We start from the raw sequence: 15,445 nt of genomic DNA, 5'->3' as shown, positions 1-15,445 counted from the left end.
TTAATAACAAACATATAATCAATACCTGCTAAAAGAGTAAGAAAAGGCAAAAGTCACAGTGAAGCAAGACACACAATCTGAGTCCTTTTTTTTTTACAAGCATTTTATTTACTTATATTTAATAATTATGGAATTGTGCCGCAGCCATTTTGGCTTTGTACAATGACCATTAGTTAAGGCATGATTAGTGGAGGCAAATGTGGCAACGCTGGATTCCTGAAGCAGAATCCCATGAAACACACTGAACCTTTATGATTAGACACAAGCAGGTAAAATCTCATACAATACTTTTTTTTAATTAGTATTATGGCAAAAAACGAAATTTTTCATGGACACTGGAAGATTAATGGACTGAAATTAAGACTGAAATGAACAATACATGTAAACACAAACAAATGACAGCAGTAAACAGACTCATGATCACATTTCTCTTGGAGTGCGTTTTGCATAAACAAAGTGCATAGAGGTCAAAATGACAATGGTTCTTACAGTTATTGGTCATCATGTAAAGATAAAACACAACAGGAATGTGGTTAACCCATATTTTGACAGTATGCTAACATGAGAATACATTCTACTGCAAGTCCTCGGAAAATTCCAGTTTTTTTAAATTTTCGGATTTTATTCTTGATTTTTAAGAACTGAGCATCTATAAAACGAAAACAGCATTTTTCATATTCTAAGAGGCATTATAGGTCTATAAGAGTAAAATAATCATTTATGAAACAACTTTAGCTGCGTAAAAACCCCGCCGGTCATGCTGTTATTCTGTCATTGATGGGGCTGATGCTGCTTCCATCTGTTGTTGTTGTTATCCAAATGTATAAAAATCTAGCCAGATAAAATACAGCTGTAACGTACCTTCAGAGCACAATCTACATCATCACAAATTTGTGAGGAGGAGGAACCCAGAAGCAAGGGGGGGGAAAAAAGCGTAGCTCTGACAATCATCCGTGAACACTGAACTGCGTCATCTGCAGATGTCGTTAGCACCGGGCCAATCGAGGTTCAGGGCGACGCTTCTTGTTTCAGGTGAGCCGGCAGCGAGGGCTCAGTATGTGAGAGGACTCAGGATGAAGAGGCGATCCTCCTCCTTCCTGATCCACTTCAGCAGTTTGTTGACAGCAGACACAGCCAAAGCCTTGGTCCCGAGTGGGCTGAAGCAGAGGTAGAGCTCGAAGCCACTTGTCACCTGCAGGGAAGAAGAAGATCAAGAGGGTTAGACAAAAGAAATCATACCCCAGTTTCTCGTAAGCAGTCTCATGAAGAAACTATTTCCTATCAGCTAAACTAAACGCATCACGTCGCAGAACTCGAGCATCTTCTCAGGGACGAGAGGCTCACGTTCATGACGGTGAAGATGTAATCACTAATGTCGGCCCAACGCTGAGCTTTAAATTTCGCTAGCTCAGTGGTGCGAGGTGACCTAGCAGTAGATGAATGCTTCTTCTGTGCAGTGATACCGTTGTACAGTTTGGTACAAAGAAAATAGTTCCTAAATGAAACTGCTCATAACAAGGTCTGTGGATTATCTTGAGTAACAGGGTCACAATTTACGGAAAGAGGCACTGATGTTGAGTTTTTCAAATAAATTCTTTTGGCGTTTTGAGCACCACAAGCCGAGTGCTATCTAGTTCCACTATGTTGGAGTGAAGGCAGACATATCTAAGGCCGATATCTCCAACACTCAGCAGCTCACAGCAAAACAGTCAAGACTGATAAACAGCACTACAGGAAAGAGAAAAAACACGTATTTTTGATTTGTGGATGAACTGTCCCTTAATATAAATCTCTAGGAAATGATCACTGCAGACAATTTGTATAAAAAAGTTCTTACTGTTTGACAGCATTTTTAGATAACAACCTTTTTATGCAACAATTATTCAATTCAGTGACCAACATATACAGCGTTGTGATGCTCTGATCAGTTTCGTGGATGACGTATTTCCTAATTTCATGCTGTGTGAAACTGAAAACTCTGTTGTGAAAATTAAGACGGAGCAGTTGTATAAAATGTGAAATACTGCAAAAGACCGGACACATTTCGTCTCACCCATGCCAGCATGTTTTCAGTTTCACTGCAGCGGTAGAAGGAGCGGAGAGGTCTGGTTGGATGATGCAAGTGGCTGTGGAGGTCCTGATACAATCCCATCAGCCTTTCCTGCTCTTCATCAGACTGGTACACCTCTGGAAACTCTGGACTGGATAAAAAGAAATAAAGAGTATCTTGTCAAGATTTGCACTCAAAGTCAAGGATTTGGCATGTTTGTGACCTCATTTCAACACACGTAAACTTCAGCGGACGCCCTGCCCACCTGGTGTACAGCCCTGAGCTCTTTGATTTGTACAGGAAGTGCCTGAGCTCCGGGATGCCGACCTGCTCCACAGAGTAGCTGGGACATTTTAGCGCCTCCTTCAGGGCCTGGTAGGCACTGCGCTTGCTCAGCCTCTCCATGAACCGCTGCTTGCAGTCGGACATGTTAAAAAAGTCCTCTCGGTCGGTTGAGACCAGGATGAGGCAGAGCTCGGACGCGTGCTCCAGGTAAGAAATGTGAGCGTGGAAAAATCCAGCAGTGTTGAACTTTGGCAGACAGATTGGCGTCCAGCCTTCACCCTCTCGAAAGGACGAGGAGGAGCCGACGAGGTTGAAGACCAGGTGCAAGTCTATGTGGTGCAGGAACTGGTCCTTTTTCCTCACCAGAGTAACAAGGCGGTCGCCCGCAAGCAGGATGGAGAACACCAGGCTCTTGGATTTGGCGGCCTGCAGGCTCGATGAGACAACGTCCCTGGCGGAGCTGGCCAGAGGCAGGCAGGTGACGGCGCTGAGGAGCAGGCCAGGGTCTCGGTCCAGTCGATGCAGCAGGTTGTCGGTGAGGTACTCGGAGCCGGCCAGCAGGCGGCGGAGGTCGTAGTTCTGCTTGTGCTGGAAGATGTGGTTGAGCTGGGTGAGGGTGAGCAGGCTGACGATCTGATAGTAGATGTACTGCAGCTCCCGCAGCAGCTCCTTGTCTGTCTGACAGGTTCGGGACACACCCACCAGCACCAGAGGGCTCTTGGTGAGGAAAACCACTTTACAGCCATCTGACAAACAAAATGTTGACATAGTTTACACAGATTCAACAAAGCTCAAAAAAGCACTTTGACCTATTTATTTTTAGCTATAAACCAGAGTATATTCTGACCTGCATGTATGGAACGAATGATGTTCTTCTCGGCCTCAACGAAGGATACAAGAGCCATCATCACCCCCATGGTGCTGGACAGAGCCTCCTCCGTGCCGTAGCGAGTGTAAATTGGCTTTCCAGCCTCACTCAGCACAAACACGTGTTTTTTGTGGCTCCTCCACGCCTCACTGGACACGTCTTCCTCTTTAGTCCTGCTTTCTAATGTGATGTCATTGTTGTGCTGCTCCTCTATGGTTTTCTCTCCCACCAGCACCTTGAGCTCCTCTGAACAGTCACCTGGTTGGTCCAGTTCGGCATCTCTCTGAACCTCTTCCTCAGCCTCAGCGGTCAGATCCTCGAAAGACTGTGCATGGACGAACATAGCACTCTTCTGACCGGCACCTGCGTCAAAGTAGGGACAAATGACTGTCAAATGTTTGTCAGAGTAAGATATGGATGGATAAGAATAAATAAGTAAGCCTATAAAACAATAAAGCACCGTCGGAGGCTTTTTTTGGTTGTCTGTTTTGCATCTGTTGCCCGGCTCAGGAACATCTCATCCACGGCATGGGTGACGGTCACCAGTGGTTCCCGTAAAAAAGCTCGGGGAAGTGGCTTTGTTTAATGGCAGTGGAATGGTTAACCGGGCATACATTTGCCAAATCAACCACTTAGTCCTCATTCTTTAAGTCTTTTCTCTTGTAAAAATAAAAACCACCAAACAACAGGTTATGTAAAGTATAAATCGTCCCTTTGTCTGAGTTGTGCAAGCCTGTGTGCTTTTTTTCTTTGCATAGTTTCAAAAGAAGCTTCAATGAAAAGGTGAGATTCATACTCTATCTGAAGTGTTTCTTAAACAAGAGTTTTCAGGTTTACAGGACAAGGACTCCAAGAAGAAGACAAACCGGTTGGTTGGCAAATTTACATCTGCTTAACTTCCCCAACTCTGCAGAGCAGCGCACATCCGCTTTCCGAAGATATTTTTTATGGTAACCATCCAGGACTGTCTCCAAAACGGTGGGTGATACGGTCCCAAACTGGGATAATGTTGGCCAAAAAAAGGTGGCAGAAAGAGCCGGTAAATGATCCAGAAATGTACACTTGGATGCTTGTACTATGCCATGTCAATTTATAATGTAGGGTTTTATCATTATACTAAAAAAAGAAAAGAAAAAGAAAGATAAGAAAAACTCCCCACATAAGAAAACCTATCCTCCCTGAACACTGCCCGATAATACTCCCAGTCCAGGATAAGCCTCAAACACAGTGTTTTATTTGGTCTATTAATGAACATTTTATGACAAAAAACAAGCATTGTCCTACTTTTGGCTATTGCTTTTTAGCGGAGTCAAGATAAGAGAAATGAATAGACTCTGGTCACGGCTCATCTAATTTAGAGAAAGGACAAGTCTGATAATGACTCAGAGAGAAACTGCAAAAATGCCGTGTTTATCTCAAGACTCAGTAGATATAATCCAGGAAAGTTACATCATTTTTCCTGTCAGAGTTGGATTTGTTCAAGCTGGATGTGACATATCTGTGCAGCTGCTGACATGCTTTAACCGAGACACTTTTTCACAGACCTCAGTCAGGATGTGTCCGTCACAGTATATGTCTCACACTGTTAGTGTGACAAGGCTTTCCTAATAACTTAAACCTTTTGTCTCCTGAACAAAGAGATGATCACTATTATTCAGTGTAGTCTCACAGAGCACAAAACTAACGACGCATTCAGGTGCTTCTGTCAATTCAATCGTTTTCAGATCAAAAACACAAAAAAAAACACATTCCCCTAAAACAACAATTTGACATGCAGAGTACAAAAACACGGTATTGAGATCACAAGTTCAACATTTCTTTGCACAACAGGATGTGCATATTCATGCTCTCGCTCTCTCCCACACACACACACACACACACACACACACACACACTCCTTCCCATAACACTGCGTGATTATAAAATTGTAAAATGGAGAACTGTAGTCTATACCCAAGTATTGCCCAAGTATTACTGTCATACTTTGGGCATGTTGTTTCACTTAAGTATTGACTGAAAACCAGTCCGCCACAAATCTTTTCTTTTCTTTTCTTTAATGTGGTAACAATCAGAAACTAAATTTTGGCCAAACACCAATGAGAAAATGACAAAAGGTTTAATTGTGTGTCGTTACAGTCTGCAAAAGAGTCATTAATTCGAATTGAAGGCAGTGGATCTCTCAGTATCCGTGGGCTGATGTATGAGCAGCCCCACTGGAAACTGCTTCTTTGTATAAGGGATGCTGTTGTACTGTAAACGTTATACTCGTGTACTGTAAACTTTTTGGATGTTTTGTAATATAATCTCATGGGGGACACTTAAAGGACCTCTTTACAATATTCAGAGCATTTCTATGATTCAGGTTGTCTGGATGTAAGGAAACCATGAGAGGAGAGAGGAAACGAGCAGATACGTTTTAAGAGATGTGAGAAATTGTTTCCTCTGAACCATCACATGAAGTGACGACTGATCGAGGCCGCTGCTGGTAGTTTGGGTGCAATAAGCATAATGTGATGCTCACACATAACTGAAGAAAAGTCGGAAAATCAAGCATGGCCTTCAACTGCTGCGTTCACTGAACGAGCAGCAGCAGCGTTGTGTCCGAGAGGGCCTTCACTGACAGAGTTAATGCAATACTCATGATTATGATTGATGATCATCATATTGTGTATTTTGGTGTGCCCTCCGTGCCATACGCACAGCGCGTAACGCAGCGGCACTGCAGCTGATCTTAGCTGGATCAGCTGTCAGTCGGCTTCAACAGCTGGAGAGACTTTCAATGGAGTTTATGTCACTTAGATGCCGGCCTGTCAGTGGCAGAGCAGCAGAGTTTCTCTGTTTAACAAACACAGCAACAGCCTGCGCGCTGTTTTTATACTGTACTGTGTCCCCGTTTACATTTATCTTATTTAGGGTATTTATTAATGGCATCTGTAGGCTATTTATTTATTTTCTGATTGTAAATGCATTATTCAATAATCCAGCATATGGTCACGGTGTGTTTTAAACAATGGAAATATAATATTTATAAGACCAAATGTTTCAGGGAAAATGTAAATTCTGTTTGTCATGAAACCTGATGACCAGGACCGATCAGCCTCACATGTGACTCAAAGAAAATTACCAGTAAAAAGTGTTTCTTGCTGATAGACAGACTCTCTCGGACTTTAACTATCTCAATTATAACAGTTGATGGGGAAATAGCAGCTCCTGATTTTTTTTTTTTATTTTAATAAATGAAGACAGTTGGTTTTGGTCCTTTTGTTGTTCAGATTTTTAGCTCGTGAATCGGAAGACTGGCAAAATATAAAACTTGGGAGTGATGGCTTGAATTTAATCTTTGATGCGTCTTCACGGATGTAAAGTTTTGCTCGTAATACTGGATAAATGAGACTTGGAATATAATGCAAGAGATTTGCGAGCGTTCGTAAACACAGAGAGCAAATGGCTGCAAAACTCTCATTGATGGTGGCTAATTGCTGAGATTTACTTGCTCTGATGAAAAAAAAAGTCAGTCACAAACTCGACTGTTTCATCTCTTGTTAAAAAAGAAGCCGATTTTACTCCCTGGCTGTATACATTACACTTCTTTGCTGAAAGGCTGTGTGTTGGCAATAATCTGGGGATACAAGAGTCACAAAACACCATAGTACACCACCATTAATTACAAATCCATACTGTGTATTTCAGAATAAAATCGCAATCCTCAAGTGTATCAACCTTTTCTGACACCACAACTTTGCTTTGTTTATGTCTGCTAACAGGAAATATCTGCAGTAAGGTAGCCTAACTGTGTGTTTGCTTGCTCACCCTCTGCTTATGAAAACAACTTACAAACTGTATGATAGTCATGCCATCATGAGGTGAATGGGGAAAAAAAAGAAGTGATCTTGTTTGAAAAACCAAAATCGTGTGGTAGGCTACATGTAGGTTAGTTATTTTGCCCATGATAGGTCCCTGAGTTGGACTTTGGACGTGCCTGCTGTTAACTGCCTATAATTGTGAGTTCACACACAACACATTTTCAGTATATTTAACAGGAGAAGAGAGACAACCCTTCTGCCATGGCTGAGATGAGAAGCCGATGAGATTCAGATTTATATGAAACTTAAATTACAGTATAGGTCTGTCTGCTGACAATCTGCACTGAGTGCTGAGTGTGGACCAGCCTCACCTGGTTCAGTACCCTCCACCAGACCTGGTGTGGGACTTTCTGCCCTCTCTGAGCGAAGGCGGTCCACCGGAGCCAGAGTGCCATTCTCCCAGGACGCAGTCACCCTTTGGGCTTCTCCATCCATCACTGCTATTTATGTCAGGGGTTCACAGCTGCAGGACACACGGACACACAGAGGGAGAGCTATGGGACCAAAGGTCAACAGCTTCGTGACTGAGCCTATGATTGAAGATCCAGCTGGTTATGATGTGCTATAATTATGACATAATCACCACCGTGCACGTCATTGACATTTTATGGTCTGACATTAACCCTTCAAACTTTCTGAGACGTCAGAACTACAGCTGAGTCCTAATTATGTTGCTTTGAGCAATGGCTAGGTTGATGCTACATTTTGAAGACAAAATAAGAGACTCTTTAGAGTAACATTTCCCCTTCGTGTTTCCACCATGCATTTTTAAATAAGTCTTTCTCTTTTCTTGTCTCCTAGTCTTCCGCTTCAGTGAGACATCTGGTATGACGATGAAAACTTCAAAGGCTAACGGTCACTTTGATAGCTAACTTTAGCAGATGGTCCACAGTGTCTAAAGCTAGCTTACTCTGGTTTCACCGCCTTCATTGTGAAAAAGATCTCTCGTGATTTGTTCAGTTATTTCCAAATTTATTACCTTTCATATCCGGAGCTGTCTGCATCTGATCGTTGTGCTCCACAACTGGCTTGTCACGTTGACAGCAACTAACGTTAGCTAACAAGCAGTGACAAGACTGAAGTAGTTTCTCTTGCTCGTCAACATGCCCTGTTAGGTTGCGGAGCTAGGAATTGTGGGATATGAAGTTCTCTTCCAGAGATTTCCTTTAGAGCGGTAAACAGGCAGGTTTGATTCGAAAAAACAGAAGAAATTAGTGAAATATTTGTGAATTTATCTGGTAGCTCCATGTTGCATACTTGCATGATGTAGTTTGTGCTGTTATTTCACAAAACAGTTAACGTTAGATAAATATTTGATCTTGACGGTGCATTCAAAGCACTCGGGACATCAGACAACTGTACGAGCACATTATTGGGATACTTGAATGTACTTCACTTTTTGGTATATGTAAAACAGGGACAGTGTACAATATATGTATCGCACCCGACAAAGTGCAACGCTTATTTTAATCTGTTGTCTTGGGGGTCTATATACTGCGCATAAAGCAATCGAAAAATGACAACTTCATGTGACATTAATAAATACATATTCCTTTAGGACAAACCAGTGCATAATTGTTGAGGGAATACATAAAAAATAATAGAGTTCTATTATCATAAATAAAACATAAACATCATCCACCCGTTACTTGAGAATGAGTAATTAATTTATGTGGAATGATGAAAAACCTGGAACAAAAGTTCTCATTGGTCTAAAAATATTCTATGAATTAATTACGAAAATACTTTGTCTGTGTTAAAAAAACACATAATTATCAGTAAAACATATATTTCATTCACAGTGAATGTGTGTGTGAACGAGATATAATTATGGAAACAAAAAATTATTTATTGCAAATTAATCACGAAGGAGTTAATTTGGTTGGCCCTGATGAATTTTAGCTTCTCTGTTTTCAACCACAGCAGCACTGAGATTCTTCCAGTGGCACTAGCCCTGTGGCAGCCTGTGGCAATCTTAGACAGCCTGTGGCAATCTTAGACAGCCTGTGGCAGGCGCCAGGCTGCAGCAGGCTGCAGCAGCTTGCCATGGCAAAGCTGCATCAGTGTCCTAATGTCAGAGAATGCCAGGGGGTGCCCTTATTACCAGAGTGTCACAGTTTGCCACAGGATGCCACAAGCTGCCACAGCGTGTCACAGGGTGCCATGCAGTGCCAGAAATTACACACCCTAACCAACAAAATAGTGGCACCCTGTGACACCCTCTGGCACTCCGTGGCACCCTGTGACACCCTCTTATACAAACAGGAAGAAAGATCTTTATGGTGTAAATACTCAGTATAAAACATGAAAAATAAGATTAACATGCTTGATACATAATCATGCTAAAACTGATTTATGGCTGCTGACCTGTCCTGCACACGGGTAATTTGTCTCCACCTTAGTTGACAGCAGGTGGATGGGGACATGTCTTAACTGCAGAGTAAGTGCTGCAAGCATGCCACAGGGTGTTGCGAATTGCCACGAGTTAAGAGAAGCATTATCATTATACACATATTTTTCCTTCTTTTTTTTAAAATGTCATTACTATTTTTTTTGAGTGGGTACTAGATTTGATATGTGTTGTTTGTTTTTCTAAGTCCTATCTTGGTTTTGTATTGTTTCTATTTTACTTACTACCTCCGCTTTTGTTTCCTCTCTGTTGGATTGATCAGTTATTACTGTCTTTGTTCTATTTGAAAAAAAAAAATCAATAAACAGATTGTGGGGAAAACGCTATGTTTCAAAGGCATTGTTGTGTTTTTGTTTGTTTATTGATTTTTCTGTGGTTTTACAAAGTTAATCGTCTTTAAATACCTCGTAAAGTCATCTTCAAGAAAATGGGTGTACAGGCATAGACATATACACAGGTATTTATTATAAATTTACAAATGTATTTATTTTATCTACACGCGTCCGAGCAGCACCTGAATGCAGCGTAGGGGGCGGGGCTTGCGTTTGAACGTACAGCGCGGAAACGGAACAACTATTGTGTTCGCGTTAACTAACGCAGGGTCGCGTCTCAAAGAGTCACTGAATAATAACTCGCCTAAATGTCATATTCCCCGTAAGATTAGGATGCTTGATCTCGTCGCTCATGTCTGCGCAGTAACTTAACGTCTTCGTTTCGTAAGTATGGCAACTTTTGATAAGAGAGCTAACGTTAACCGAAGCTAACTCGCGTTAGCATAGCAACATGTTGACGAGTGCGCGACCAGTTATGTGTTACTGCTAGCTTATAACCGCGAGATATTAACAACAAACATTAGATCTTTAGTCAAGCAAGTTTCGTTAGCACAAACAGTTATGTTCAGAGGCAGCAGAACACTGTGTGTTAAGTAATATTGGTGTATGGTCTGTTTATAACAGGGTAATCGTTGTGACAGCAAGATGCCTATCCGAGCATATTGCACAATTTGCTCCGACTTTTTCGATCACTCCAGAGATGTTGCTGCTATCCACTGCGGACACACTTTCCACTATGAATGGTAACCCGACACAGAAAGTAAAATCTAAAGCACTCACATTTATGGCATGTTATTGATGGCTTATAATTCCCCTTCCCTCCTCTCTCTTCAGTCTTCTCCAGTGGTTTCAGACAGCCCCCACCAAAACCTGTCCACAGTGTAGAAAACAGGTAAAGGACTTTACACGAAAAAATACCACACTAAACTTGCCAAACAGAAAAAAATGAAATATTGTTGTGCTTTGTGAGCAGGTCAGCACCAGACACATTATCAGCAAACTGTTCTTTGACATTGGTGGAGAAGAAGAGGGCACTGCGGACCCGGAGAGCTTACAGGTATTTATCAGTATCTGGTGTGAGATTTTTGCAGAGAAATTGTGTGTCAGTCATAAAATGTGCAACTTTCAATGCCAAAGCGATTGTTGTATTTGATCCGGATTTGATTTCGCGTGTCGTGTTTTTGTTTTTCTGTTTGTCAGAATGAGCTTGATCGCATGAAGGCGCTCTTAAGCTCTAAAGGTAAGAAACTGTAGAAATGTAGCTGCTGATGCCCGATTCTTCAAAACTGGTTCATCATCTGTCTGATCAAATTGTAGAGCAAGACTGGCGGGACAAACAGAAGATGGTGGACAGTTTGAGGGACACTGTGGACAAGCAGAGGAGAGACCTGGACAGTGTGCGGAAAGAGATTATGGAAAAGGAGATGTTGTGTTCTGCCCTCAGAGTAAGCCGTCTGTTTTCTGTTATTTAACCACATTTTTATACTGACTCACATCTCATACTGTCTCTGCAGCGCCTTTTGTTTATTTGTATATCTGCGGCCTCTAAATAAGTTGGAAGTAGTCGCCCACAGACGACGTGGGATGTGACCAGCTCGCTGTATTTTGTTACTCACCGTTTTTGGTTGATGATTTTGTGTTCCTCGGGTTTTGGTTGACTGCAGATGTTTGGAGAGTTTCTGTGTGATGCTGAACTTATTTGTCACGTTCAAACGAAATCAAAATACCCCAAAATAAAACAAGCAAAGTTCAAATAAATGGGGCAAAAAACGGATTTATCAGACTACAAAACCGGAATTGACCAAAAAACACAAAGAGTTATATGATATCCCATAGCGTCTGTCAAACCTTCTTAGAGGCCGAAATAAAGTTGAAGACTGTGTCCTCCTTGGCGTCTTAACTAATTTTCTCACACCTGCCTTTAATGAGATGGCAGGTCAGGGGATGCATTCGAGGGATCCTCCAAAAAATGGGAAATTATAAAGGCTTGCTAGAAAAGACTCTAACATGTATAATTGCTTGTGACAGAAACAGATGACATACCTGGAGACACAACAGAATGAAACTCAGGCCGCAAAGGAGGAAGCCCGAAGACTCAGGACCAAGATGAAAACCTTTGAGAGGTATCTGCACTAAGACAAGTACTGTCTAATTTAAACTTCTGGGTAGGGTCCCAGTTTGTAAATCACAATATTGACTATTCTACAAATATGGAAACAAAATGACAGTCTTGAATATCTAAACATTGTGTATGTCTATAGGCTTAAACTTCCATAAGTTAAATTTGTGCCTGATAAGGGGGCTGAATAAAAATCATTTCCAATAATATACAAGCAAGGAAAGAAAGAAGATTAACTGTTAATTTCCCTCAGCTAGAGCAGTCAGATAAGTTCAATAAAGAAACAATTTATGACAACAATGATAACACAACAATCAGATTTTTTTAGGGTTAGTTTAGTGTGACAATAATGTATCAAAATATATTCTGTCTCTGCATAATACTGTCTTCAATTGGAAATAAAACACTCATGCTTTGCACTAAAACTGCTGGTTTGGCCCCAGCCTGGATGTGTTGTTGCAGGGCCAGAGAGCCGAGGTGGAGTCCATGATCACAGATATGGGTGTCAGCCAGGCGGCTGTGGAGCAGCTCTCCATCTACTGCATCTCGCTCAAAAAGTAAAGAGGGTCACAGTGACACATCATTTTCACACTACGCTGTCGTAGAGCTTTAGTCCCAATGAATGCAGCCTCCCTGACGCCACTGACGATACACTCACTATCATCTCCTCCCTTTTTTAGAGAGTATGATAACCTTAAAGGAAGCCTGAAGTCTTCAAACGACATGTGCGAGAAGCTCAAGAGAGAAGTGCTCTCCTCAAACAATAAGGTAACGTTATGTTAGTACGTCACCACACACAGGAATCAGGTCTTGAATGTGGAATCGCTGAAGTAAAGGTTTTGTGTGTTATTTTAGTTACACAAAGCCACAGTGGAGGTGAATCATACCAAAGAGGACGTGAAGTCTCTGCAGAACGATCTGGCCAATGCTGACAAAGAGATCTCTGTAAGGCACATCTGCCAGCTCTGCTTTTTCTTTTCAGTATCAGAGTAATTCATGATTGAGATTTCTGCATGTCTGTCTGTCCGCAGAGCCTGAAGAAGAAAGTGGAGTTTCTTCAGAGGACTCTGAGCACCCCGACACGGACAAACGAAGCCCTGAGTCGGCTCGTCTTTGAAAGGTGTGTTGCTCTGCCACCGGACTGAAATCTCCACAGACTTTACTCGTCTAAACATAAACCATGTTTGATTGACTGATGACTTTTCTGTGTCCTTCTTTAAGCCCGGCCCCAGTCGAGCTTAAGCAGCCTCGCCTCCACCAGCCCGCAGACAGCGAGGACATTGACCTTAACATGACTTATGATGTCACTACGCCAGATGATGTGGCCAAGAAACCGTCACAGTTCCAATCCAAGAAAATGCGCCTCGATCCTCCAGCGTGAGTTCAGTAGCTTATTGCGAGAATATGTGTGATGCTCTGATCTAAAATGTGGAAGCTGCTGCTGTGTGTTCACAACATAATACTTTGAAATCTGTTTTTGTTCACTAAATTATTAAGTAGACGCGCCTTAAAATGTTATGTTACTGCTTTACTTTTTAGGTCGTCTTTGTCAAAACACGAGAAAAGTTCATCTTTTAGCAAGGTAGGTTTGTAAATGTCACTCAGTCAGGTCCATTTTAAAATGAGTTGCAGATGTCTTACGATATTTTGTCTTATCTCAGGCTCGAGACGAGGATGGATCCATGGATCCTTTTATGAGGAACTCCCTCCTCTTCAGAAAGAAGACTCTCGGCAGCATGTTGGACCCTCAGAGGAAGCTCGGAGCTGTACGTACATTCAACAGCTCCTGCACTTCAGGTTGAATGTTTTAATGTATTTGTCCTTGTAGTTGTTTGATTAAATATTTCTTGTTTCAGGTCAGAACTGGTTACGATGGTTTAGGAGGACGCACTAAATTCATCCAACCTGTATCCTTTTTTTGTCATATGGAACGTTTGTGCGTTTCTTTATTTAATCACTAATTCTGATCATTAATGTTAGAGATGTCGATGTATTTTTAGTGAAATATTCATGCTGCAGGGCAATATTCAACTAAAGGTATATTTGAAGGTATACCCTCTGTTTGATACCTATAATTATAGGTATCAAACAAAAGTAATCCCTCTAAGTCATCACTTATAACCTACTAGAAGTGTATGGCTGTGTATTTATCTGCAGCGACTCTGCCCTCTGCCTGTATTTTTTTAATTTTCCTTTATGATCCTGTGTTCAGGGTGTCACCTGGAACAGTGTGCAGGTATACAAGATTTTATATACACGATCATTTTATATTTGCTATGATAAGCCTATTGCACGTGACCTACCCAGCTCTAAGTGGCAGACAGACACAGTCGTTAACATAGTGGAGCATTTTGCAGCAAAAGAGCCAGATACAACTCAAAACACAGTTTACATATTAGGTGCCTTCATCAGATGGCCATATTGAGCGCTTCAGAGTTCAAATGTTGATGCTGAATGTTAATATATGTTGAGTGTCTTTTTTTTTGTTATGCAGAGGCAATGATACTCACTATCATGTTAGCCCTCGCTGCCTATTGTTGTATTAAACCTCGTTTCACTGATCCCAGTCGGCAAAAAATGACTGCAGCTTTAACAATCCTGGAAAAAGAGAAAATTCATCAGCAAATAAACATTCCAGTAAATGATTAAGACAGAAAAAAACAGCAATGTGTAAAGTGCATCATACCTTAACTAAGCACCTCGCTCCAGTCTCCTTTATCAGAGATTCGCCCGCTGATGAAAGCTAAAAGGAAAAAGGTAACAAGGCCTCAACCCAAGCTTGCTACTTGTCTGACACTGGATGGGTTCCTGGAGTAAATATTAACCTCTCCTTCCCCCCGGATGTGGAGTTGAAAGTCAGGATGCTGTGTGATGTAGCGTGTTTGTGCTGCTCCTGCACACAGAACCAGCCTGGCAGCGGTTCTGCCGCTCAGCACCAAACAGGACTCTCTGAACTCTAAAGGCAGTGACTGACTCCCACCTGACAACAGATGCTGAGTTTTTGGTGACAAGATGCTGTACATTTTTTCCTGTGGAGACTGTGTCTGGACCAGACTCCGTGTTGGAGCCTTTTCTTGTTTTGTGGTGTGTGTGTGTGTGTGTGTGTGTGTGTGTGTGAGAGAGTGAGTGAGTGAGTGAGTGTGTGTGTGTGAGAGAGAGTGTGTGTGTGAGACAAACCGACCTTCCTGTGAAGCAGTCGATTGTCAGTGCTGTGTTTTTTTGTCATTGGTAATCACTGATGTGTCTGCTCTCTATACCATCTTTATTTAAAACCTGGAACACCAACATGTGGATATACTTTAGGTATTTTTTAGTTTGACTGGATCTGCCAGATGTAAACCGATTCAATTAATAAACAATATTTTTTTTATTAAGGTTTGTGTGGGGTCTACAAACAATTCCCTCTTGGCTGTTCTTTAATTGACAAACATTTAGGGGTGCTCTCCTGCAGAGGGCAGTACAAACAGTGTTTTCTTACATGAGAACATGAATCTTTCAGCCCTCCTGCACTGTGAGGA

At 41.8% G+C, this 15,445-nt stretch overlaps 2 protein-coding genes across 4 annotated transcripts; one reads left to right on the top strand and one right to left on the bottom strand.

Moving 5' to 3' along the window:
- Nucleotides 1–85: 85 nt before the first annotated feature.
- Nucleotides 86–11,752, bottom strand: mon1a (MON1 secretory trafficking family member A). Of its 3 annotated transcripts, XM_042503659.2 has the most exons (7): nucleotides 11,425–11,751; nucleotides 10,589–10,678; nucleotides 7,378–7,529; nucleotides 3,183–3,566; nucleotides 2,316–3,081; nucleotides 2,054–2,201; nucleotides 86–1,192 (listed from the first exon to the last, which is right to left on the bottom strand). In XM_042503659.2, the coding sequence occupies exons 3-7, from the start codon at nucleotides 7,499–7,501 to the stop codon at nucleotides 1,052–1,054; spliced, it is 1,563 nt and encodes a 520-aa protein (XP_042359593.1). In that variant the 5' UTR covers nucleotides 7,502–7,529; nucleotides 10,589–10,678; nucleotides 11,425–11,751; the 3' UTR covers nucleotides 86–1,051. The 3 variants fall into 3 exon arrangements, with proteins under 3 accessions (XP_042359593.1, XP_087943355.1, XP_042359601.1); XM_088087229.1 differs by lacking the exon at nucleotides 10,589–10,678 and having other exon boundaries at nucleotides 11,425–11,752; XM_042503667.2 differs by lacking the exons at nucleotides 10,589–10,678; nucleotides 11,425–11,751 and adding an exon at nucleotides 8,046–8,203.
- traip (TRAF-interacting protein) lies at nucleotides 10,028–15,301 on the top strand. The gene is made up of 16 exons (XM_042503678.2): nucleotides 10,028–10,192; nucleotides 10,433–10,551; nucleotides 10,643–10,700; nucleotides 10,782–10,865; nucleotides 11,009–11,048; nucleotides 11,126–11,253; nucleotides 11,837–11,931; nucleotides 12,371–12,484; nucleotides 12,608–12,695; nucleotides 12,783–12,872; nucleotides 12,959–13,047; nucleotides 13,149–13,304; nucleotides 13,467–13,509; nucleotides 13,589–13,693; nucleotides 13,784–13,834; nucleotides 14,637–15,301. Exons 2-16 carry the CDS (start codon nucleotides 10,454–10,456, stop codon nucleotides 14,742–14,744), a joined length of 1,347 nt encoding a protein of 448 aa, XP_042359612.2. The 5' UTR covers nucleotides 10,028–10,192; nucleotides 10,433–10,453; the 3' UTR covers nucleotides 14,745–15,301.
- Nucleotides 15,302–15,445: the final 144 nt, after the last annotated feature.

This window comes from Plectropomus leopardus, chromosome 2, assembly GCF_026936395.1.
Source record: "Plectropomus leopardus strain MGB_pleo_1.0 chromosome 2, ASM2693639v1, whole genome shotgun sequence".
Classification (NCBI taxonomy): Eukaryota; Metazoa; Chordata; class Actinopteri; order Perciformes; family Serranidae; genus Plectropomus; species Plectropomus leopardus.
This window is presented reverse-complemented; position numbering and strand designations above follow the sequence as displayed.

Excerpts from the sequence above, each read along its gene's own strand:
- mon1a (XM_088087229.1), bottom strand. The coding sequence starts at position 7,501 with ATGGATGGAGAAGCCCAAAGGGTGACTGCGTCCTGGGAGAATGGCACT. Across the intron at positions 3,082-3,182 it reads CATTCGTTCCATACATGCAG|ATGGCTGTAAAGTGGTTTTC; the intron begins GTCAGAATATAC and ends TTTGTTTGTCAG. Across the intron at positions 2,202-2,315 it reads AGCTCAGGGCTGTACACCAG|TCCAGAGTTTCCAGAGGTGT; the intron begins GTGGGCAGGGCG and ends CTTTTTATCCAG.
- traip (XM_042503678.2), top strand. The coding sequence starts at position 10,454 with ATGCCTATCCGAGCATATTGCACAATTTGCTCCGACTTTTTCGATCAC. Across the intron at positions 11,049-11,125 it reads GGCGCTCTTAAGCTCTAAAG|AGCAAGACTGGCGGGACAAA; the intron begins GTAAGAAACTGT and ends ATCAAATTGTAG. Across the intron at positions 11,254-11,836 it reads TGTTGTGTTCTGCCCTCAGA|AAACAGATGACATACCTGGA; the intron begins GTAAGCCGTCTG and ends TGCTTGTGACAG.